Raw genomic sequence first — 21,099 nt, forward strand, 5'->3', positions numbered from 1 at the left:
GCGCCGGCGCCACGCGCAACCTGCAGCTGGTGCCGCTGCCCGCCGCGACCGAGCTCGCCGCGCTGAACGCGGTCTTCTCGCAGTTCGGCCCCATCGAGTCGATCCGCGTGCTGCGGCAGACGGCGTCGCTGCGAGCAGCCCCTTGCGGCACCCGGTGGAGCTTTCCCTGACAGTTCTCCTCGGGCCCTCCCCACAGGCGACGGGCTACATCAACTTTTGCAACGTCGAGGCCGCCGTCGCCGCGCACAAGCGGTACGCGGACGGCGCCACCGGCCGCGATTTGTGCCCGTCGCTGCCCGCCGACGCACCGGAGGCGTCGGCGCCGGTGCAGGTGACCTTCTCTTCCCCGGCTCGCAACTCGCGGCCGGGCGGCGGCGGCGGCGCGGGCGGCGGCCGGGGCGGCGGCGGCGGGATGATGATGGGCGGCGGGCGCGGCGGCGGCATGATGGGCGGCGGCGGGATGGGCGGCGGCATGATGGGCGGCGGCGGGATGGGCGGGATGGCGGGCGGCAAACCCGACCCGCGCAACCTGCAGGCGTCGCGCTCTGTGTACGTGGGCAACTTGCCCGTCGGGACGACGATGGAGGCGCGCGCTCCTCTCTCTCTCGCACCACGCACCCTCACCCACACCGCCGCCGACGCCCACGCCAACACCGCGCCGCCGACGACCCGCGCGCCGGGCACCCCCCCCCCCCCCCCCGCCAACACCGCACGCGCGCCCCACCGCACGCGCCCCGCCGCACCGCAGGAGATCGCGTCGCTCGGGCGCGGGTTCGGGCCGCTCGAGTCGATGCGGATGATGATGGGCGCCTCGTACGGCTTCCTCAACTTTTTGCGCGACGAGGACGCCTACGCGTTTTGGCAGTCTGGCCAGGCCCAGCAGCCGCACCTGCGCGGCAACCGCATCTTTCTCAACTGGGCAAAGGCGCCCGGACCGGTGGAGCCGCACGTGCTGCGCCTCGTGCGCGAGCACGGCGCCTCGCGCCACCTCGCGGTGCGCAACATCTCGGACGCAACCTCGGCCGACCAGCTCGGCGCCCTCTTCCGCCAGTTTGGCGAGGTCGAGTCGATCCAGATCAAGCCGGGCGAGGGCGCGCAGGTCAACCTGACAAACATCGCCTCGGCCGCCGCCGCAAAGGACCAGCTCGACGGGCTCACGATGGGCCAGTGGAAGCTGGTCGTGGCGTACACGACGCCGCCATGAGAGAGCCAGAGGCGGCGCCGGGGCCGCGAGGGTGTTGCGGAGCCGCCCTGGCCCGGGGAGGGCTGTCTCTGGGAGTCGGGCCCCACGAAATCGCGCGCGAGCGGGTGTCATATCATCAGCAAATTCTATCACGCCACCAGCGAAAAAGACACCACCAGCAAAATTAAGGGGGACGCATTGCTGATTGCACGCACGCACCGACAAACAACATACAGCAACACACGTATACGTAAATAAAAAAGGTTTGGCGGCGTGTTGGAAAATGGCAAAAAGCGAAAAAACCCCGCGCGCATGCAAAAATCGAGCAGCAAAAAATCGAGCAGCAAAACCGCGTCCTCGGTTCGCCTCTGAAAGGGACCCAAGCCTGCGTGCAGCGCGAGACGGCGCGCATCCCCGCGGCTCAAGGCGCAAGCGCCCCACTGTGGTGCCGGTGCGCCTTGATTGTCTCCCACTGCCTGGCCGCTACCAGCAGCAGCGAGAGCAGCGCGCCAAAGGCCTGGCAGAGCCGGCGGCGAGACACAGACGCATCGATCCCGTCGAGTGCGGCGACCCACCGCCACGCGCAGACGAGGGCGGCGAGGTTCGAGGCGCTCATGGCGACCTCGTACAGGGCTAAGAGCGTGGGCGAGGAGGGATAGAGGCAAAAGAGGTTGCAGCTGGCCGAGCCGAGCTCGAGGGCGCACACGCCCAGAAAATACCAGGGGAAGCCCGCCTATGGGAGAAGAGGAGGGCGGGTGGACGGCTCCGAGAAGGGAACGCGATGCCGCTCAGGGGAAGCCCGCCGACAGGAGCACGGCGCAGGCGTGCCCGGCGAGGCAGACGACGTGGTGAGCCGCCAGCAGGACGCGGACGTCGCAGATCTGCCAGTCGAGGAGGAGGAACGCGGGGAAGACGGCGACAAACGCCCGCTCGCCCACGCTGCACAGCTTGCCATGAGAGGTCCGCTCGCCCCACCGCTGCACGTCAAAACGGTGGGCCACCACAGCGCACCCAAGGAGCAGCGGGAGGGTGCCGACCTGCGTCGGGAGGCCGAGCGCGCAGCGCCAGCGCGGCGCGCCGTTTGCAAAGTACCCTTCCACCTGCTCTCCAAAGTGACGCTCGAAGTCCGCCCTCAGCCCAAGCACAAGACCTACATAGGCGGCAACAAGAGCCGCCGCCAGCGCGGTTCCGCCATGATCGACGGATGACGCCGCAGCCATGTCGAGGCCGCGCTCTCGCACCGTCAGTCAGATTGGGCCTGTCAGCAGCAGCACACGCGCCGACTCAGCGACATCGAGCGACATGGCGGGGTTGCTGTCGACAAAAAAAGAGGCATCCGAGCTGATAGCGGACCCGCCGGCGAACCGGAAAGCCGAGGCCGGAGGACCCGAGGGGGGGCTTGGGGTCAGTTGTCGGAGGAGGTGAGAGATGAGCTAACGCGGCCTCTGAGAGTGGAGTCGGGACGTACGGGCTCACCGAAGGAAGGCCAGCCGCAGTGGCAACCGGACCACCACGACCTTCGACAGGGAGGGCCACGCCTCCCCGAGCCTGGAGAGGAGCCGGCGGAGGGGGGGGGCGAGCCAGGGACGATAGAGAGGCCACGAGTGCGGGCACGACTCGCCGACCAGGGAGAGCGGGCTCGACCTCCCTGGGAGGGGTGGCGACACGATCTAAGGCCGCCGTCCTCGCCCGGGGAGACCCCGGCCGGGCCGTCGACGCTCTCGGAGGCTGCGGTACCAGTCGGAGGTGAAGCGGAGGCGAGACCTCGGCCAAAGAAGAGACATCAGAAACGGCTACAGCGACCGTCAGGCGACGCTCGGCTGGCGAATAAAAGAGCGAATCAGGGAGAACCGGAGCCCCGGGAAGTCGGGCAGTGGAACCCTGGGACGGGATGCTGAGTGAGGACCTGTGTACGTGCGTGGTGTACACAGCGTCGTGTCTACTAGCTCCGTGTAGAGGGGGCGTTCTGAAGTTAAGGGGAAACCCGGTACACGGAACCAACCCTCGGAGACCAGTGTTTACTTTACGGCCCTTTCCCTGCGAACGCGCACCCCCGGGGCTAGGGCTCTCTAGCCCGTAACCCGATCCCGATCATCCGGCCCGCTGGGTGCGCTTCTGAGCTCCCCGGCCCTGGATGTGAGGTTGATAACTGCACTCCAAGTGCTCCAAGAGCTCCCCGGCCCTGGATGACTGCACTCCAAGTGCTCCAAGTGCTCAGGTAGAAAAGTGAACTCGCAGAAACCGTTTCGCAATGCGCGACATTGCACTCCTCCGTGCCGCTCGCTCGCCGCTGCGCGGGACATGGGCGCCGATGCGGCTCGCGCTCACTCGGCCTGCCTCCGCCTCGCGGCTCGCTGAGCACGCCGTGGGTCCGCCTGGTGCAGCGCTGCCCGCTCGTTGCGCTGCACAAAGCTGCGAGAAGCAGGGGGCCCTCCTGAGCTGGAGCATTGTGCAGCGCGGCTGCGAGAGCTCGACGGCGCCTGTGCTGTGGTGTGAGAGCCTGATGGGTGGCAACCTCCTGCTGCATCGACATGCGCAGTCTGCTCTACCGCCGCGCCGATCTTCGCGCGGGCGGCGCGCATGCGCACCCAGGCCGCTCGAGCGCCGTCGCGCAGAGTCGCGCGTTGCTGACGCAAGAGGCCGTGGGCGAGCTGCTCCCACTTGATCGCAGGAGCAGCCGCAGGTGCCGCAGCCTTGTGCTGCCGGAAGTTCTCGAGCCGGCGCGCGCGGCTGGCCTTGCCGCCGCGCGCACGCCGCTTTGGCGCCGCGGAAGCGATCTTGTTGCTCACCGTCAGCACGCCGTACGCCTCCTCAGAGGCCTTGCCCACCTCTCCAGATGTTGCGAGGACGCCACCCGGCATGGTCCGGCCGGACCTGTCGTGGCGTGGAGCCTTGATGCAGTGCTCGATCTTTACCGGTATGGGAGTTTTTGGCTAAAAAAAAAAATTGCTAGCTCAAAAAACCGGCACACCAATCTCCCTTCCTCTCTCTATCCTCTCTTGGAGCTCCAGAGTCCACACCCCCCTGCCCCGGGATCGCGTACAAGCTATGGCTACCGTAGGCCACACTAGCGTCGCTGGGGGTTCCCTGCCCTAGATGGGAAGCTGGCCGCTGATCCGAAGACCGACTGCACCAGGGCGCCTAGATATACTCGAGGTGAGCGAGGGTGAAGTTACGCCTTAAATGCCGGCCTCTCTACTGTGGACCTTACTCCGTGCTCGTTGGCTCCTCCTATTCCCCCACCCCCCCTCCCCCCCCACTCTCTCCGAGCAAGGGCGTGCGCTACGTCCCCAAGGGGGGGGGGACGTGGGGGGGAGGTGTGACGCTTGGGTTGTGGCGTTTGGGTTGTTGTGGGGCACCCAAACGGTTTCGGTTTTCCTCCTTGGTGCCCCGAGTAGAGCGCGATCTCCCCTGGAGTCTGTCGCGCCCGTTCTGTCTAAGCTCGAGGTTCAACCTTCCAGTTGATCCTTATCGGACTGGTGAGGTCTGCCTAGCCGTCGTAGTGTAGTGCCTGGGGTGCGTCTGCGTCGGTGCTACACACACTCGGCAGGACGCTGCTCTAGGTCGTTGCTGCTGGTCGTCGCTGCTGGTCGTCGCTGTTTGTTAAAGGTGATAAATAGTTTCTCGTTTTTTCAACAAGAAATCACGACTCTCACAGTGACCTTTTTGTGTGGCCAAAAACATGTCCGAGATAAACTCGAACCCGGGCCTTTGCGTGCCCATGGTGCTGTATGCTGTGTGTGCAGGCCCCAGGCTGGCGGTCTGTGCAGCAGAGAGCGGATGAGCGCGCGCGCGCTCTCGTGCGGGCGTGCGTGCGCGCAGCGTGCCACGCGCGCGCCTCGTGCAGTGCAGACGGGCGCGAGGCGGCAGGGGCGCAGTGCGGAGCACGCGGGCTGAATGTTCAGAATGCTGTGTGTGCAGGCAGGCTGACAAGCTGTGCAGAAGCCTGAGTGGATGAGCGCGCGTGCGGGTGCGTGCGTGCGTGCGCGCCTTGCGTGGTGCAGAGTCTGCGTCGTACCGCGGCGCGTCCTGGTACAGCCGCTTGTGAGATGCCAGAAGCAGTGTGCAGAGCCTGCACAGGGCGCAAAAAGGCGAGGTAGTGCTGGTGAGGTGTGCTGCGGCGCGCGCGTCGCGGCGTGAGTGGATATGCGGCTTGCTCTGGTGGTGCGAGGGGCGCGTGGCTGGTGCGGGCGGCGCGGGACGGCCATGGGGCGCCAGCACAGGGCAGACGCACATGGCACAGCTCAGAATTTGCGCTGCGCGTGTTTGCGTGCGCGCGGGGACGTACGCGCAGTTTTCACGCGGTGTGCGTGGTGAAGGGCATGAGAGGCGCCGGCCGCGCGTGTATTGGCGTGTGGGAGTTCGGAGTATGCCCGGAGGGCGTGCCCGTAGGCGACTAGACTTCGCACTGGCGCCGGAGGCCCCAGATATGAAGAAAAGTTGGGAGTTTTTGGCTAATCAAACCCAAGGCCTGAACTAATCAAAAAGTGGTACGGGATACCAGTTGCCTCACGGAAATCAAAGCGAGTCGGAGTGCCTTCTTGGTGGCAAAATCGGCAAAATCGGCAAAATACCGGGTATTTTGCGGGTATACCTGGAAAAACCCGGGTATACCCGGGTAATACCCGCACTTTTGCATGGTTTCGCCCCCGGGGCAACACCGACAGCCGCTACAACTAATGAAACCCCCGCATACCACTTTCGCGTACCACTATACCATACCACTCCAAAACTAATCAAAATATCGCCAAATACCGGTCTCATACCGGTAAAGATCGAGCACTGCGGCTTGATGACGCTGCGACCGCGTGTAAGCACGAGCCCAGGATCGTGCGTGAGCACGCTCGCAAGGCGGACGGTATGGCAAGGCTAGCTCCCTACTAAAAAAGAGGGAAAAAGAAAAACAGTAAAGTCCAAATCGCAAACATAGAAACCCAAACACAGGCGGCGAAGTGGCATACGAGCTCGTAGCTCATCAGCACAGTAGAGCGACATGGCCCCCCGAAAAAAAGAAAAAAAGTCTTATCCTAACGGTGTGGGGGCGCGGAGGGCTTGTTGGCGAGCCAAAATGGTGATGTCCGAGGCGCTGCGCTAGGCTCAGAGCGAGTTCGCGCTGCGCTAGGCTCAGACGGCGAGTTCGCGCTGGCCGCTGCGCTAGGCTCACAGACGGAGACGGCGAGTGGGAGTGCGCTGCGATAGCGTTAGCGAGGGAGGGCGAGAGCCGAGACGATCGAGTGGTCCCGTACCATGCGGAATCGATCCTATCCAGTGCTTTCAAGTGCTCAAGAAAGAATTTAAACAAGACAACTCTCTCTCACAGCACACAGGCTCGACACAGGTGCGAACTGGCGCGTGCTAGTACTATCACCGGCACACCACCGTCAAGAAAGAAAAGGACAGACTCAGACAGCTGAGACAGCGGACAGCGGTGCAGATGGACAGGTCTCTCAGGTGAAATCTTGCCAGAATGTGGCCGCAGCAAGAGCCTCCGGCGGGCCTCCGGCGGACGCCTGCGGCGTGGCGCTGCGCGCCGGCCTGCGGCCCAGGTACCTATTTGACCGCTCGATACCAATCTGACCGCTCCGAATCCCTTGGTTGGCCCTCGCAGCTCTTCGCAGCTGTGATACAAAAGTGGGGACGCCTGGCGGGCGCCCCCCAAAATAAATAAAACGGACACCTCTCTGTACCCACAAAGAACCCTAGGACGACCCCGGCTAGTCGCCGACCACACCCACAAAGAACCCTGCACAAAGACCGCAGGGCGGGGACCTGTTCCTTTTTACCCATCTCCTAATAGTAGAGGTGTCCGTTTTATTTATTTACAAAGAACCCTGCACAAAGATCGCAAGGGCGGGGACCTGTTCCTTTTTACCCATCTCACAGTAGAGAGGTGTCCGTTTTCATTTATTACACTGTGAGGTGGTAAAAAGGAACAGGTCCCCATCGCATGACCTAGCGCATGACGTATCGTTCCTGGTTCGCCCCGGGTACTCTTTAGCTGTACTCGTCTAGGAAGGGGTTGACAGAATTCCCTCGACGTCTTTCAAGCGCACCGCCTGATCAGCTCCAAGCCTCACAAGAGCGGCGGCGGCGCGTCGCCGGGCCGATGTCGGCAGTACGTCAAGACATGGATCACGCCCCCGCCGCTCACTTCAGAATCTTGAACATGTTCTTGTGCGTCGAGAGGATGCCGGAGAAGAGAGCGCAGCCAATGAAGACACCCTCGTGCGCGAAGTAGAGCTCGCAGTCAAAGATGGCCTTGCCGACGTCTGACACGAACTTTACCAGCTCGAGCCGCACGAGGGCGAGCTTGCGCTGCTGCGAGAGGAGCTTGGGCGCGGCGACGCCCGCCTCCTCGGCGAGCAGCGACAGCTCGGCCTCCCTTCTCGCCCGGGCCGACGTGACCCAAATCTCGACGAGGGCGAGCGCGAGCTGGCAGTACTCTGCGAAGAGCATGAACTCAACGCTCAGCGTGCCCGCGGGCAGGATGCCGACGCGCTCGAGCGAGCAGACATCCTCCGCCCAGTCGGCGCCGAAGTTGGCCGCGACGCGGAAATACAGCAGGAGGCGCATCACGCGGTCGCTCTGATCGCGCGCCTCGCTCAGGTCCTGAGGTCGGGCGAGGAGCGTGGAGGTGAGGCGAGGGTGAGTGTGGGCTATCGCGGCGGCCCTGTCCTAGTGCCAGTGCCCTGAGGTGTCTGGAAGTGACAGGTGTCTTGGAAGTGACAAGGAGGTGTCTAGAGGTGTCTAGGACGCGGTCCTCAAAGTGCTTGACCCAGCGGCAAAACTTGAAGAAGCGGCGCGCGGTCGAGGTTGCCTTGGAGAGGTCCTTGAGCTGCTTCGTCAGGCCCGCAGAGAAGAGGCGCGAGTAGGCGCCTGCCTTGAGCACGTACTGCAGCACCTTGAGCCCCTTCTCGCGCACCTGCGCGCTGTTTGCAAACTTGTTGAGCACGGCCGTGCCCAGCGTGGCGTCCGTCAGCGGCACGCGCCCCCACGAGCCGCCAGCAGACCGCGCCATCTCGCCCACCGTGCTCACGCCGAGCGAGAGCACGGCAATTGACACCAGTGAGGCGACGATGACCGCCCAGCTCGGGACCGGAAGGGACGCCTCGCGGGCGCCGCATGCTCCGCAGTCGGAGCCGTCCCGGCAGGCGCCGCCGTCGTCGCACGCGCCGTCGTTGGCGTGCACGCATGAGTCGTCGCACACCGACGGCTGCCAGCCCGCGGCCTCGAGCAGCTCGCGTGGGTGTGTGACCATGGGAAGCAGCACGCTGAGCGCCAGCACGAGCGCCGAGGTCAGCAGAAAGGAGGCGGCTGAGCGGTGTCCCACTGACCTTGTGGTCGGAAGAGTCGCCCGCTTGATGTCGTACATCTCGCCAATCATTGAATCGAGCTGATTCAGGCCAGCGCCGACGGTCGCCTGCCTCGCCATGAGCACCTCGCCGCTCTTGCGCCGGCGGCGGACTTGGCGGTGGGGCTGATCGGAGGAGCCCTCTGCCGGAATTTCTTCGGCGGCCTTGGGCGTGGGCTTGACGTCGGGGAGCGACATCGTGTGCGAAGGATGTGGAGACAAAAGGAGAGAGAACGAGAGTTAAGAACACAAGGCAGTCTCACATGACAACGAAGGGTGGGGGGGCCGTCCGCAGAGCTAGGCGGCGCGGGCACCAAAAAAGGAAGATGCATGCTGGTATTCAGTGAACGGGACAACAAACACACAGCGAGGGCGACAGCAAGAGTTGAACGGGAGGCGCCGGACTCAAAAGACACCGCCACATTCCTGAGACGAGCGAGGGCAGCCTCCTTAAAGGCGAAAGGGTCTAGATTTGGAGCGCTCGCCGAAGAGGAGTACGACAAAATAGCGCCCGTGATTGCCTGCACGCTGCCCGCACTCACGGACTCCATACCCGAAAGAAAGAGAAGGGAGCTCGCGGGAGAGGTGACGAGTGAACTACAGGTAGTGGGGAAGGCAGCCTCGATTGCCATACAGACATGGGTGCGAAACAACGACAAGACCAAGGCACGGGCAGAGGAACGAGAGAAGAATATAGATAGGGTGGATAAAGCGCCTGTTCACGGCATGGAGGGTGAGCCACACCGAACGTACCGAGCGAAGAGCCGAGCGGAAGGAGGACGGGGAAGATGACTCAGAGGAGGACGAACCAGTGGAAATTCAGTTGTCAGATGTCACGATGCATCCGAAGGGGACCCCAGCGCCGGCATCATCCGTAGAGGCACGAGTGTTCGAAGAGAGAGTGGACCTGAGCAACGATATGACTTGGCGGCAAATGATTGGAGTGGGAGTCAGAAATGTGGTCCTTGCGCGAGGGGAGCTCGATAGACTCGAGGGGCCAGGATACGCCGCGAGGAGGACGGAGTTGCGCCGAAAGGCGAAAGAAGCCGCGAGAACAAGGGACCGGCAGGCGGCGGCGCCGCAGGACGAGGCAGAAGAGAACGACGCGACAGAGGAGGAAGTGACAAGGGAGAGACCGACGAGAGTGGGACGGCCGCGAGGTGGCATGAAGGTTGCAGCGAGAAGCGGCGAGAGACTGCGAAAAGAGATACGAAGAGGCAGACTCCCCGGGTGGGCTCCAGGCCCCAAATTACGTGTGAGTGTTAGAGTTGTTTGGTATTGCTAAAAATCTCTCTCTCAAATGTCTGCCACGGAACGGACAGTCACACACTTCAATGCATAGGTATAGGAGACAGGCATCGACAAAATCTCTTGGCGTCGTCCCCGGCCCAGACGACGTGAAAGTAGGGTTCCTAGGCGCCATCCTGCGCCCTCAGAAGAACTTTATCACAGTTAAAAAAGAATGCGATCGTCGAAATCATCTCGACAACGAACTCGCGGCGCTGGCCGGACCGAAGATCGACCTCCATCCCGTGCCAACGTGTGCTACGAACACTGATGGATTTCCTGTACGCGAGCAACGCCACCATCGACCGATACACACGCGCGCAAGCAGAGTGGCCGACCACCCAGGAGCTCCTCTACGAAGGCCTCCTCGTCGCCGGCTCCATATTCCTCGCCGCTGCGCTGCTCGAGCTGACGGTCGTCGACACCGTTCGCTCGATCCTCAAGTCCAAGAACGGCGTGGAGCTGTACGCCAAGGCGTGGCTGTACAACGTCGTCAACCACTGCATGCTCGCGCCCATTGTCTACGCGGTCGGCGTGCGGCTCTTCGCCTCGCCCTCGATCCAGTTCACTCCGGCGGAGCGGGTTCTGCACTATGCGAGCTGCGTCGCCATCCACTCGGCAGGGTACTACTGCACGCACCGAGCCATGCACACCAAGACCCTCTACTGGGCACACAAGTATCACCACCGCTTCAACGTCCACATCTGCCCGATCGCCGCGTCGGCCGTCACGCAAGTCGAGTACATGTTCGCCTATCTGATCCCATTCATCATCGCCGGCGTCCTGATGCAGCCCGTTCCGATGGAGACGATCGCCGTCGCGGGTCTCGCCATCGGGCACATCAACAACCTGATCCACACGCCGTGGCTCGAATCTCTCTCCCACCGCCTCGTCCCGTGGATCGGCGTCTCTACCGCCGATCACTTTGACCACCATCGCAAGCTGACAACCAACTACGCGGCCCCGACGATCAATGTCGACAGGCTGCTGAAGCTCGCGCCGCCGCTCGAGCGGGCCGCCTCGCGCCTCTTCGCCGCCTTTGGCAAGCCTGTCGCTTGCAGCAGCAAGGGGGCGTGAGCCGTGCTGCGCTTTGCTCGCGTGACTGTCTAACACCCTCGCCGAACCTTGGTCCCGATGCGCAAGCTGCCGCCGTGTGTGGAGTCTGGAGAGGTGTACATGCAGGGCGCTGAGTCCCACGCCTGTGCCTATGTGTTGAATACGTCGCGAGAGGCTGGAGGTAGGGGCCACGCCCACGGCCAGCCGGCAGTCGCCAGACGTCAGAGTGCACAGTGGGGACCTCGTGGTGGGGACGGGTGGCCTCGGGGTCGTGATACAGTCACATGCAAACGTTCGCAAACGCCCATACGATACACACATACGCAAAACACACGTGGAGAGTACACGAAAGTGCTCACAGGAGTGAGGAGAGAGCGAGAGGTGTGGTGACAGATGACAGTATTAACCTCAGCGCGCGGTTTCCCGCAAATATCACCAGATCAGGCGAAGGCACCAGCCCACCCGCAGCCAGAGCCGCCTGCACGGGCTCGGGTCGAAGGAGAGTCCGTCGACGGCGCGCGCATAATGCGGCTCCACCGCGAGCGAGAGCAGCGCGAGCAGCGTGATGGGCGGCGCGAGCAGCACGCAGTAGCCGACGCCGCCCAGGATCTGCGTCCAGGTGGAGAGAGTCGGGCCGAGGACGAAGCGCGCAAAGAGCAGCGCCGTCGGCCAGGCGAGGACCGACACCTGCGCGCCGACAAGCATGTGCCGCAGCAGCGAGTGCCGCCAGGCGGGGTGCGTGCCCAGGAACGGGAAGAGGCGCGCGTAGCGCGCGGTTGCGGTGAGAGGGACCTTGGCAAAGCCCCAGGCCGTCGCCTCGGGGAGGCCGGCCGGCGCAAGCAGCGGGCATAGGAAGGAGGCGAAGAAGGGCGAGCCCAGGATCGGCCCGATGACCTGGTGCGGCGTTCGAGAGGGGTCTGCGGGGCTTGGTGGTGGGGGCGGGGCGGCAATCGAGAGGGGCGCACCTCGGGCGCGTCCCAGCTGTACGGGCCCGTGGATATGACACCAAAGAGGAGGTAGAAGCACAGCAGAGGCCCGGTGGCCGAGCCAACCATGTTGAAGAGGACCTGCGAGAGCATGTACCTGCTCGAGAGCACGCCGCGGACGGTCGTGTAGCCTGCCGTAGGCGCGGCGTCCAGCTGCCCCGGGAAGGGATCGCGTCTGCGTGCGGCCGTCTCGGCGGCCTGTGTCGAGAGATCGACCTCAATGTAGATGTTTGATGCCGCGGTACCGTCGCCGCCAGGCTTGCTGGTGGACGGGAGCTCCTCGCCGTCGACAAACACGGCGCAGTCTCGGGCGTCCGAGGTTGACGCGGCTGTCAGCTCGGTGCCTGCCGTACGCGAGGGCATGAGCGCGCCGTCGTGAGCGGCCTACTGGAATAAAGAATTTTTTCGCCCACACGTCACAGGTCGCATTCCGAGAGCGACACGACAGAGGAAGAAGCGACAAGGGAGAGCACGACGAGAAGGGGGCGACCGCGAGGTGGCACGAAGGTCGCAGCGAGAATCGGAGAGAGACTGCGAAGAGAGATAGGAAGAGGCGGACGCCCAAGGGTGGGCGACGGCTAGTGCACCACACCCCTCTCCTTAAAATCCCTGTGTGGTGGCGGCGTGCCGTCCTCCCATCCCTCCCTTGGGTTGTCCGTTTTCTTTCTTTCTGCATTCCGAGCTCGGATCCCGAGGGTCGTCGGCATCTTGTGGTTGTCATGGTCCGCCACAAACAGGGCGCCCCCGTCTGGGCTGATGGCGATGCCAATTGGGCAGGCCACTGGTGTGCCACTGCCCGCGAGCGTCGTCACAGCGCCCGTCGCCACCTCCACCCGCCGGATCTTGCGGTTGTCGAGGTCCGCCACAAACAGTGCACTCCCGTCGGGGCTGATGGCGATTGCCGGCTGGACGGCAGAACTGCGCCGCGACGCCCACGCCATCCCGCGGGGGAGCTGCCTCGAAAAGGGGAGCACACAACGCACGCTGTCCTGAGCTGCCCACTCGTGAAATAAGAATTTTATGACTCCCCGCGTGTGTGTCCTGTCCCTTGGTTTGTCTCTTTTCTTTCTTTTCCGGGTCCCGTTGGATTTACAAACAAGTACACACATGGAAGAAACACCGACCCGCGCGCCACGCCTTAGGCTGTGCCAGGTTTTCCTCTCGCACCCCGTCTCGCGTCTGTTTTCCTTTCCTTTTTTCCTACACTCTCTTTTCCTCTCTATTTTCCCGGGAAAACTCCGCCGTGCACCGTGGAAATCGTCAAATTTTGGGCTCTGCGAGCCGAGTCTGAGGCTGGTTTGGGCCCAAAATCAGCCAAATTTTAGGCCAAATCGGCAAAATGCCGGGAATTTTGCGGAGAACCCGTGTATACCTGGAATTTACCCTGCGACCGCCTGGGTATTTTGTCGATTTCCTCAATTTTGCCTCAGATTTTGCCCCAGACCAGCTCTCAGTACTCAGACTCAGGGAAACTCGCGAGTTTCCAGAATGGAGCACCTTCCTGCACCCTCTGTTTTCCCTGGAAATTTCCGGAAACGCAGAGTGCTGGGCCTGGGGACCCTCTGTTTTCCTTTTTGCCGGACGGACTCAGGGCCGGTGCTTTGACGCAGTATATTGTACTTCGAGGTAGTATGAACTCAGAACGGCCCCCCGAGAGCGCCTCTTCGACGCCCACGGGTCCCAGGGGGTCGGAGGGGTTGCGAGAGGGCCTGGACTATTTTTTGTTTGAATCCCGGAGGCCGTTCGAACATATAACGTTCCACGTGCCCGTCCCCAGCAAGGACAACATGCTAGCCCAGCAGGCCGCTCTCACCGCCGCCCGCGGCGTAGGCAAGGCGGCAAAGGGTGGCAAGGGCGGCGGCAAGGGCGGTGGCAAGGGTTGTGGCCGTGTGGCGCACCAGACCCACTTTGCGCCGCCGCCCTCAACGCCCGATACTCGGTTGAGCCGGCGGAGCGACGGCGGCAGAGTTGCGGCCGCCGGCGACCTCACACGGCGTCGAGCGCCGTAGAGACGGCCCCGAGAGCCGCCGCCAGGTGTGCCACGACCGCGGTCGCGAGGCTCGTGGCGATGGATGCGCCAGATCCGCTTGCGCCGCCGCCCTCAACGCCCGATACTCGGTCAGAGCCGGCGGAGCGACGGCGGCAGAGTTGCGGCCGCCGGCGACCTCACACGGCGTCGAGCGCCGTAGAGACGGCCCCGAGAGCCGCCGCCAGGTGTGCCACGACCGCGGTCGCGAGGCTCGTGGCGATGGATGCGCCAGATCCGCTTGCGCCGCCGCCCTCAACGCCCGATACTCGATCAGAGCCGGCGGAGCGACGGCGGCGGAGTTGCGGCCGCCGGCGACCTTCCCCTCGACCACGCCGCCGACCCGTCGACAAGCACGTGCGGACTGCCATCGAGAAGAAGGAGACGGAGGGCGGCGCATCCGGAGCCCGCGGGCGCAGCGGGCGCGGGTCCGGGCGCGGGCGGGCGCGCGCGGGAACCCCGCCAGCGGAGGCGACAATGCCTCTGGCGGCTCTGCAGGCGGCGCGCGGCGCGCCCCTCGCCGGTCTCCCGCACGCTCCTGAGGGCCGAGAGGGCCGAGAGGCGGGGTCAGTGACCCGGGGGCATGGGCGGTGCGGCCCGCGCCGCGCGCGGGCGCGTGACAGCCCGTGAGTGCCGAGATCGGGTCCGTACTTCGACGTAGTATGGCTATGGGCCCCCGGGGGCCCATCTACAGCAGCGGCGAAGTGAGCGTGTTTGTGGTGTTGGTGTGGCGTCTGAGCTTGGATCTGTGACTAAAGCCGGTTACCACTGATGGATCCCCACCCGAATAACACACAGTGAGCGCCCCAGCGCTTCACTACGCCCTCCGCGCGAAATCTCGCTAGTGCTGTGAGAAAGTATATTGTACTTTTGAGTAGTACGGGTACGGTTCCCGAGACCGCGGAAACCTGGTAGGCTGGTACAGGCCAAGCCACGCCGCTCGCGCCGCCTCGCAGCCGCCGCAGCAGCAGCCACTGCCGCACCCGCTACGCCGCATTCCACCCAACCCTTTTCCTGGCTCTACACAAGCTGAAGATGTTCACGGTCTCCCGCATGGGGAGCCCCGGGTACTCTTTAGCTGTACTCGTCTAGGCAGGGGTTGCATTCCACCGACCTGCTCACGCCGCCGCCCGCCCGCCTCCTCGACCTCCCCACGGACGCCTCGAGCACTCAAGGACTCGCGCAAAAAGAAAAATTGATCCGTACACAACGGCGACGTCGACCAAGTTTGAGGTAAGGAGCTCGGAGCAGCCACTGCGATAGGACGCGTCTGTCGCGACGGAATGTGGTCACGTTGCATGATGATGCTGTTCGCCTACTACTGCGCGGCGATTGCCTCCGCCGCGCCAGCCTGCGTCCCAAACCCAATGGCACGATGCCCGCGCATCTTCAGGCCCGTGTGCAAGGAGGGCCTGCATTACGCCAACGGCTGCCTCGCCGAGGCCGCGTGCGTCTTTGATGCCACAGCAGAAGAGTGTGGCGAGATGGAGGAGTCGTCCATGCACGGCGTGCCAGTGAGCGACGAAGCAGCCTTCATTACGGTCGGGACGGCCAACACCCTCCCCGCTCGCGTCTCCTCGGGCCCGGAGATCACCGTGCAGCGGCCCGGCTTTGGCGCTGCTACGACCCTTCCCGCTCGCGTCTCCTCGGGCCCGGAGATCACCGTGCAGCGGCCCGGCTTTGGCGCTGCTACGACCCTTCCCGCTCGCGTCTCCTCGGGCCCGGAGATCACCGTGCAGCGGCCCGGCTTTGGCGCTGCTACGACCCTCCCCGCTCGCGTCGGAGGCCCGCCCGACGCGGCCGAGGCAGAGGCTGTCAACTGCTGCGGTGGCGGCGGGGCTTGCGGCTACGAGCACTGTCCTGCGCTGGGTGCTGGGACCGAGGGCTGCGTGCACCGTTGGGAAATGCCAGACGGCATGGACTTTGAGTTGGATTGTGCGGTGGCGCTGACGGAGTCTGCGGCACGCACGGGCGGCGTCGATCCCAAAGCCGGCATGATTGAGCACCTGCACGCCAAGTGCGAGGACTGCGTCGGCGAGGGCTTTGCCTGGCAGGCGGACGCGTGCCAAAAGGTGGCGACGCCGTGGCACGGAGGACAGTGGCAGTACTGCGGTCTGCAGGACGTCGCGTGCATCACGACGGCCCGAGGCTGCGAGTACTACTACAAGGTCGATGGGATGTATGGAGAGGAGCACGGCCTCGACCTGGAGGCGGAGGCAGCGGCTTCGGCCGGTGGTCCACGCACCCGCCTCCCTGCGGTCGCCCTCGCGTGCGCCGCCCTCGCTCTCGCCGCTTTCGGCGGCGCGCTGGTGCAGCGGACACGCGCAAGGCGTCGCTACACCGAGTTCATGGCCGAGATGACTGGCGACGTGCGTTTCGTGCCGCACGTGGCGATGCTGCAGGAGCCTCCGCTCGTATAGGCGAGGAGGGCCTCAGAGGGAGCGGAGCTCGCCTGGTGCGCGCAGAGAGTGCAGACTGTGTACGGGCACGTGTACGTGTGTTGTGTGTACCGCCTCCCTACAAGAGGCTTACGAGTGCCGCATGCATGATGCAGCGCGGCGAGCGGCTGCGGGTGCGCGTGCGTAAACGGGTGTGTCGGGTGGGTAACGTTTACAGTTATTTTGAATTTTGTGGAGGGGAGTGGCCAGTGCGACACACCTGTGCGTGCCCGAGCGTCGTGTAACCTCTAAACTTTTTTCTATTGCAATAAGAGGTCAGAACACACTCTCGAGACGAACACACACTCGAGAGCCGCTAGCCCCCTCTCGCCCTAGCTCGCGCCGTGCATACATGCCTCCAGACGTATGCACACCCATCGCATGAGAATGTGGTATGTGCACTGAATGATACACTCTCGCTCCAGAGAGAGTTTCGACGCTTTGTGATTGTGTCCGTCTTTCGACTCCCCGTCGGACACACATGGCTCTCTAGTCGTCGACGACTGGGATCCGGCACTGGCCGCAGAACCGCCGTTTGGTGCCGCGGCTGCGCTGCTCCTGCGGGGAGAGCATGTGCTTGGCCCAGTTCCCCGCCTCGGTCCTCGGCCGCTTCTCGGTGCACTTGCCGTTGAGGCCGTCACAGCAGAAAAAGGGGCCGCCGACCGCCGCCTTGAGCTCCTCAGTCCACTTGGCACAGCGCGGCTTCTTCCGCACCACTACCTGCTGAGTCGAGGCCTCTGGGGGCTTCTTGCTGGCGGCGCTCGCCGAGCGCCCGCTGAACCCGATCAAGGCGGTGGCCGCCGAGGCAGCCTGCGAATCAGATCGGTCGGCAGGCAGCGGCGGCGGCAGCTGAGCGTGGGTCGCCCACGAGGAGGCGGCTGAGGAGGCCCACCCATCGCCGACGCCAAGGCGTTGAGGGAACGCGCCGCGGTTGGCGCGGTTGCGGCCGAGGAGGGGCGGGCCGGCTTCCGACGTGGAGCGTCTCAACGCTTTGGGCGCGGCGGTATGCGAATTCGGCAGCGGAGCCGACGGAGGCGGCGCCGGCACTGCCACCTGAGGCGCACTAGGCTGCCTGGCGAGCACCAGCTCCAGGATCTCCCGCCGTGCCGCCGCCGGCAGTGCCTTCAGCGCCTCTCTTGCTGAAAGGCTGAGGCCAGTCGCCTCGAGCTCAAGTGCCTCGCCCGAGGGAGGGCTGAGGCCAGTCGCCTCGAGTTCGAGCGCCTCGCTCGAGGGAGGGCTGAGGCCAGTCGCACGGTCGATGTCGGTCTCTGCAATCGCGAACGAGAAGCGTGGCATTTACAACACAACGCCGCCGCCGACAGTAACACCAGCTTTGTATTTCAACCAGCACGTTCCGCCGACAGACAGAGCGGGAATTCTGCGACGCGGAATTTTTTTTCTCCCCAACTCCTTCGGACCCTAGATGTTAAGTCTGTATTTTGTGTATTTGGACTTGGGCTGAAAACACAGTGTATTTTGTGTAATTTGCTCCCACAAAGCCAGGATACACACTCGATGGGGACCACTAGATCCTACCAGCGCGCCGCAGGCGAAGGAAAATTTGCCGTATTTCGTGAGTTTTCATTGATTTTTCGCAGCTTTGACCAACCAACGTTTGACCTTGGGAGTCGGTCACTTGAAGACAGGTAATTGAGCTTTTTGGTATTTCGGATTGGGACTTTACCCCTTGGGCCTTGAGGAAGTCAATCACTCCGTCATGGATCTCGAGGTACCCAGTGGGCAAGTCGAGGACTCCGATGTCAGAGTATCGCTCAGCAAGTGATCTTGGTAAGTGGGTGATGTAGTCATTGGGCCTGTCTTTGTTTTGGGCTTCCACCCTTTTGAGATTGAACCTTTGGCGCTCCATTTGAGTGTGGAGAATGCGAGTCATGAAGGTATGAGCAATGTCTTTGACGACGAGTTCCGTCACGAACTGAACTCGGTCAATCTCTTTACGGACCATGTGGCGGTAGACTACTCGCCAAAAGATGCGAATCAGTGCCCTGGGGGCTTCGCGCAGGAGCTTCCCCCTCGGGCAGAGCCCAAAGAGCCATGTGGCGTATGTGTCGGTGACGCTTACTCCAACAGCTTGGAGTAACGGCGCGAGGGCGTCCTGTACTTTTCGGACCCTCAGGCAAGTGAGGAGGTGTAGCATGGTTTCCTTATCGCTTCCGCACAGGCGGCACGACTGGATGGTGAGTGTGCTATCCCTCGATCGGGTCTGTAGAGCTCGGTGGAGCAGCTTCCACCAAGTATTCTCGTCTTTTGGCGTGGTGAGGAAAGTTCCCTTAGACTTCCATATTTCCTTCCACGGAATGGGAAAGGCGAGTTTTCCTGCGAGGCGTTGTTCCCAGACGGTCTCGGCGTTTGGAGGGGCGGAGGCCCTCTTGGTGCCTTTGGTGAGAAGGTGCGTGAATTCTTTGGTGAGGCGTTTGATAGTGAGTTCGGAGAGGTGGTGGCACTCATCAGAGTCACCCCATCTCCAACCCCAGTCAAGTGGGAAGGTGTCAGCTAGCCGTCCCATCACGGGACGGTAATAGGCGCTGGGGTGACCCCATACGGCGCAGCGCTCAATCTGGTCGATGTCGGATTGGCTCCATGCAGAGAGGTCGTGAGGAGTTGAGTATGTCCACGGCCACCCGCTGGCGTCGACGCGCTCCTCGTAGAGGGTGTGTGGGCTGGTGAACCGGCCGTTGACCAGGTATCCTTGGTCGTCTTCAAAGAGGACATGGTCGTCCGCGGAGAAGGGGGGGCGCGGTCTGGCTAAAAAGGCTTTGATGTTCAGGGGGATCTTGGCTTGGTACTTGAGGAGCCGTTTGGCTCTCGACCTCCGCTCTTTGGCGTTCAGGGCGGGGGCGCGCGCCACAAGTTCGGCTTTGAGCTGCTCGGAGCTGAGAGGAGTACCGTCGAGCTGGTTGAAGAGGCTCCCCAGCGTGGAGAATCCAAGGGGGTGCCATTCCTCCTCTGCGGAGGCGACGCCTTTGGTCAAGACTTTGAAGAAAGCATTACGAAAAAGGGGAAGTGCCCGAAGGGAGTCGGGATCCTTATGGCCGAGGACCTTTTCGTGTTGGCTGATGCGAAGCCTCCAAAAGGCCTTGAGGGCGTCGCGGAAGGCAGAGGCTGACTGGGGAAGTCTCGATAGTATTGCTCTCTTTTCTTTCTTAGTGAGAGGGGAGAGGAGGGTCCCTCGGCTGGGGAGCTGGAGCCATTCGTCGAAGATGAGCTTCCACATCGCCTTTCTCGGCTCTAGGTACATGAGAATCCACTTGGCTCGGAAGGCCTCGAGGTGGGCGCGAAAGTGCAGGACGCCTGCGCCTCCTTCGCGCACTGGGCGGTGGGTTGCGTGGGCTGCTATAAATTTGCCTCCTCTTTTTTTGGAGCCCATTTCCGAGGAGTCAAGCTCGGGTTTCTTCCGCCACAGGAAGGTGGCGGAGTCTTCCTCTACCGCTTTGATCATGGCTTCAGAAGGGGTGAGCGTCCACAAGTAATAGCGGAGCGTACCATAGTAGTTGGCATTTAATATCTTGTGTCGTCCGGACAGGCTCATCTGGGGCACCCCTCTAGCTCTGGCTAGGGAGGATTTGGCGCGCTGGTAGACAGTGCGTAGGAAGTCGACCTGGTTGAGGTTGTTTCCGATCGGGATTCCGAGGTGGGTGGCCCAGCTGCCCGGGGGTATGGGTTCCCAGTCATCGGTGGGATCGAAAAAGGACCCTCGCTTGTTGGCGTAGATCCCTAGTGGGAGGTGCTCGCGTTTGTCCGCGTTTTCGCGCATGTTTGTGGCGAGGCAGAACGTGTTTATGTGTTTTTCGACTCGTGCTTTTTGCTTCGGATTGCGAAGGGCAATCATGGTGTCGTCTGCGAAGTGGAGGATTTTAAGGAGGAGAGCTCCGATCTTAATTCCTTCGAGTCTCGTGTCCTGCAGGCAGAGACGGGTGAAGCCTTCAACGATGATGAGGAAGAGGAGGGGAGAGAGTGGGCAGCCTTGCGCGGTGCCGACTTTGACTTCGTATTCTTCGGAGAGGAATCCGTTGGCGTAGACTTTCCGCTTGGGTGGCCTGGCGGCGTCGTAGAGCAGGTCAGTCCAACTCGTGAAATCGGTGGTGAAGTTGAGCGCGCGGAGCGCCCTGTGAAGATAGGACCACGGAGGCCTAGCTCGTCCCGAGTGAGGGCGTCCATGCCGTACTCAGCGGTGCGGATGGAGGCAGAGCCGATTCCCCCTCCAGCGAAGCGGAGGAGGATCCCTCCCTCGCGGGTCATCGCGTGGAAGTTCGCCGCGCGAGAGCCGGTGTAGTTGGTGAAGGCGATGGTCCCGCAAGTCACAGCGAGCTTGAGCTCGTTGGAGGGGCTTTTGGCGGGCCGGAACTGGGCGTCCTCGAAGCCGTTGGCTTGGAAGGCTTGGGACATGGCCCCCTTGAGGCCAACCGTAGAGGCGGTGGCTGGAGGGAACGCGATCGCGAGAGAGCGGGTGCGGGCAGGGCCCTGCTGCGGGCGGTTCTGCCGCGGGTTGATGAGGCTCACCGAGACTCGGAAGGTGCGCCCCTCCTGGCCCTCAACTGGGTGGGAGAGGGTGGAGAGGCGCCGGGCGACGTCCGCGAAGTGCCCGACGGCCCCGTCCACTGGGACGTAGAGGTCGAGGCCAAGGCCCTCCCTGGATGGCTGATGGACGATTCGCTCGAAGGCGAGGCTCTTGATGGACGAGGCATCCGGTATGTAGCGCCAGACGGCGGCGACTACGAAGGTGGGGTTGATGGGGTGGTCCTCGCTCCTGAAGC

General features: G+C 63.2%; 7 protein-coding genes across 7 annotated transcripts; 3 read left to right on the forward strand and 4 right to left on the reverse strand.

The window, feature by feature from the left end:
- Positions 1 to 26: 26 nt before the first annotated feature.
- EMIHUDRAFT_248744 (hypothetical protein) lies at positions 27 to 1,204 on the forward strand (the record flags this gene model as incomplete). The annotated part of the gene is made up of 3 exons (XM_005761547.1): positions 27 to 107; positions 197 to 325; positions 788 to 1,204. Coding segments are annotated over 3 exons (627 nt in total), but the record flags the coding sequence as incomplete, so codon positions are not given.
- Positions 1,205 to 7,330: 6,126 nt separating this feature from the next.
- On the reverse strand, positions 7,331 to 10,063 carry EMIHUDRAFT_248748 (hypothetical protein; the record flags this gene model as incomplete). Its single annotated transcript, XM_005761548.1, has 3 exons — positions 7,331 to 7,792; positions 7,938 to 8,699; positions 10,022 to 10,063. The coding sequence occupies 3 exons, from the start codon at positions 10,061 to 10,063 to the stop codon at positions 7,331 to 7,333; spliced, it is 1,266 nt and encodes a 421-aa protein (XP_005761605.1).
- EMIHUDRAFT_371854 (hypothetical protein) lies at positions 10,041 to 11,056 on the forward strand. The gene has a single exon (XM_005761549.1). The coding sequence runs from the start codon at positions 10,092 to 10,094 to the stop codon at positions 10,896 to 10,898; it is 807 nt and encodes a 268-aa protein (XP_005761606.1). The 5' UTR covers positions 10,041 to 10,091; the 3' UTR covers positions 10,899 to 11,056.
- A 253-nt stretch (positions 11,057 to 11,309) lies between these two features.
- EMIHUDRAFT_248750 (hypothetical protein) lies at positions 11,310 to 12,226 on the reverse strand (the record flags this gene model as incomplete). Its single annotated transcript, XM_005761550.1, has 2 exons — positions 11,310 to 11,771; positions 11,843 to 12,226. 2 exons carry the CDS (start codon positions 12,224 to 12,226, stop codon positions 11,310 to 11,312), a joined length of 846 nt encoding a protein of 281 aa, XP_005761607.1.
- Positions 12,227 to 12,441: 215 nt separating this feature from the next.
- Positions 12,442 to 12,804, reverse strand: EMIHUDRAFT_248751 (hypothetical protein; the record flags this gene model as incomplete). Its single annotated transcript, XM_005761551.1, has 1 exon — positions 12,442 to 12,804. One exon carries the CDS (start codon positions 12,802 to 12,804, stop codon positions 12,442 to 12,444), a length of 363 nt encoding a protein of 120 aa, XP_005761608.1.
- A 2,352-nt stretch (positions 12,805 to 15,156) lies between these two features.
- EMIHUDRAFT_371857 (hypothetical protein) lies at positions 15,157 to 16,509 on the forward strand. The gene has a single exon (XM_005761552.1). The coding sequence runs from the start codon at positions 15,188 to 15,190 to the stop codon at positions 16,307 to 16,309; it is 1,122 nt and encodes a 373-aa protein (XP_005761609.1). The 5' UTR covers positions 15,157 to 15,187; the 3' UTR covers positions 16,310 to 16,509.
- A 307-nt stretch (positions 16,510 to 16,816) lies between these two features.
- On the reverse strand, positions 16,817 to 17,623 carry EMIHUDRAFT_248753 (hypothetical protein; the record flags this gene model as incomplete). The annotated part of the gene is made up of 1 exon (XM_005761553.1): positions 16,817 to 17,623. One exon carries the CDS (start codon positions 17,621 to 17,623, stop codon positions 16,817 to 16,819), a length of 807 nt encoding a protein of 268 aa, XP_005761610.1.
- Between the last annotated feature and the right edge of the window lie 3,476 nt (positions 17,624 to 21,099).

This window comes from Emiliania huxleyi (genome assembly GCF_000372725.1).
Source record: "Emiliania huxleyi CCMP1516 unplaced genomic scaffold EMIHUscaffold_701, whole genome shotgun sequence".
NCBI classification, from domain to species: Eukaryota; Haptophyta; order Isochrysidales; family Noelaerhabdaceae; genus Emiliania; species Emiliania huxleyi.

Coding starts and splice junctions, on each gene's coding strand:
- EMIHUDRAFT_371854 (XM_005761549.1), top strand. CDS start 10,092: ATGGATTTCCTGTACGCGAGCAACGCCACCATCGACCGATACACACGC.
- EMIHUDRAFT_371857 (XM_005761552.1), top strand. CDS start 15,188: ATGATGATGCTGTTCGCCTACTACTGCGCGGCGATTGCCTCCGCCGCG.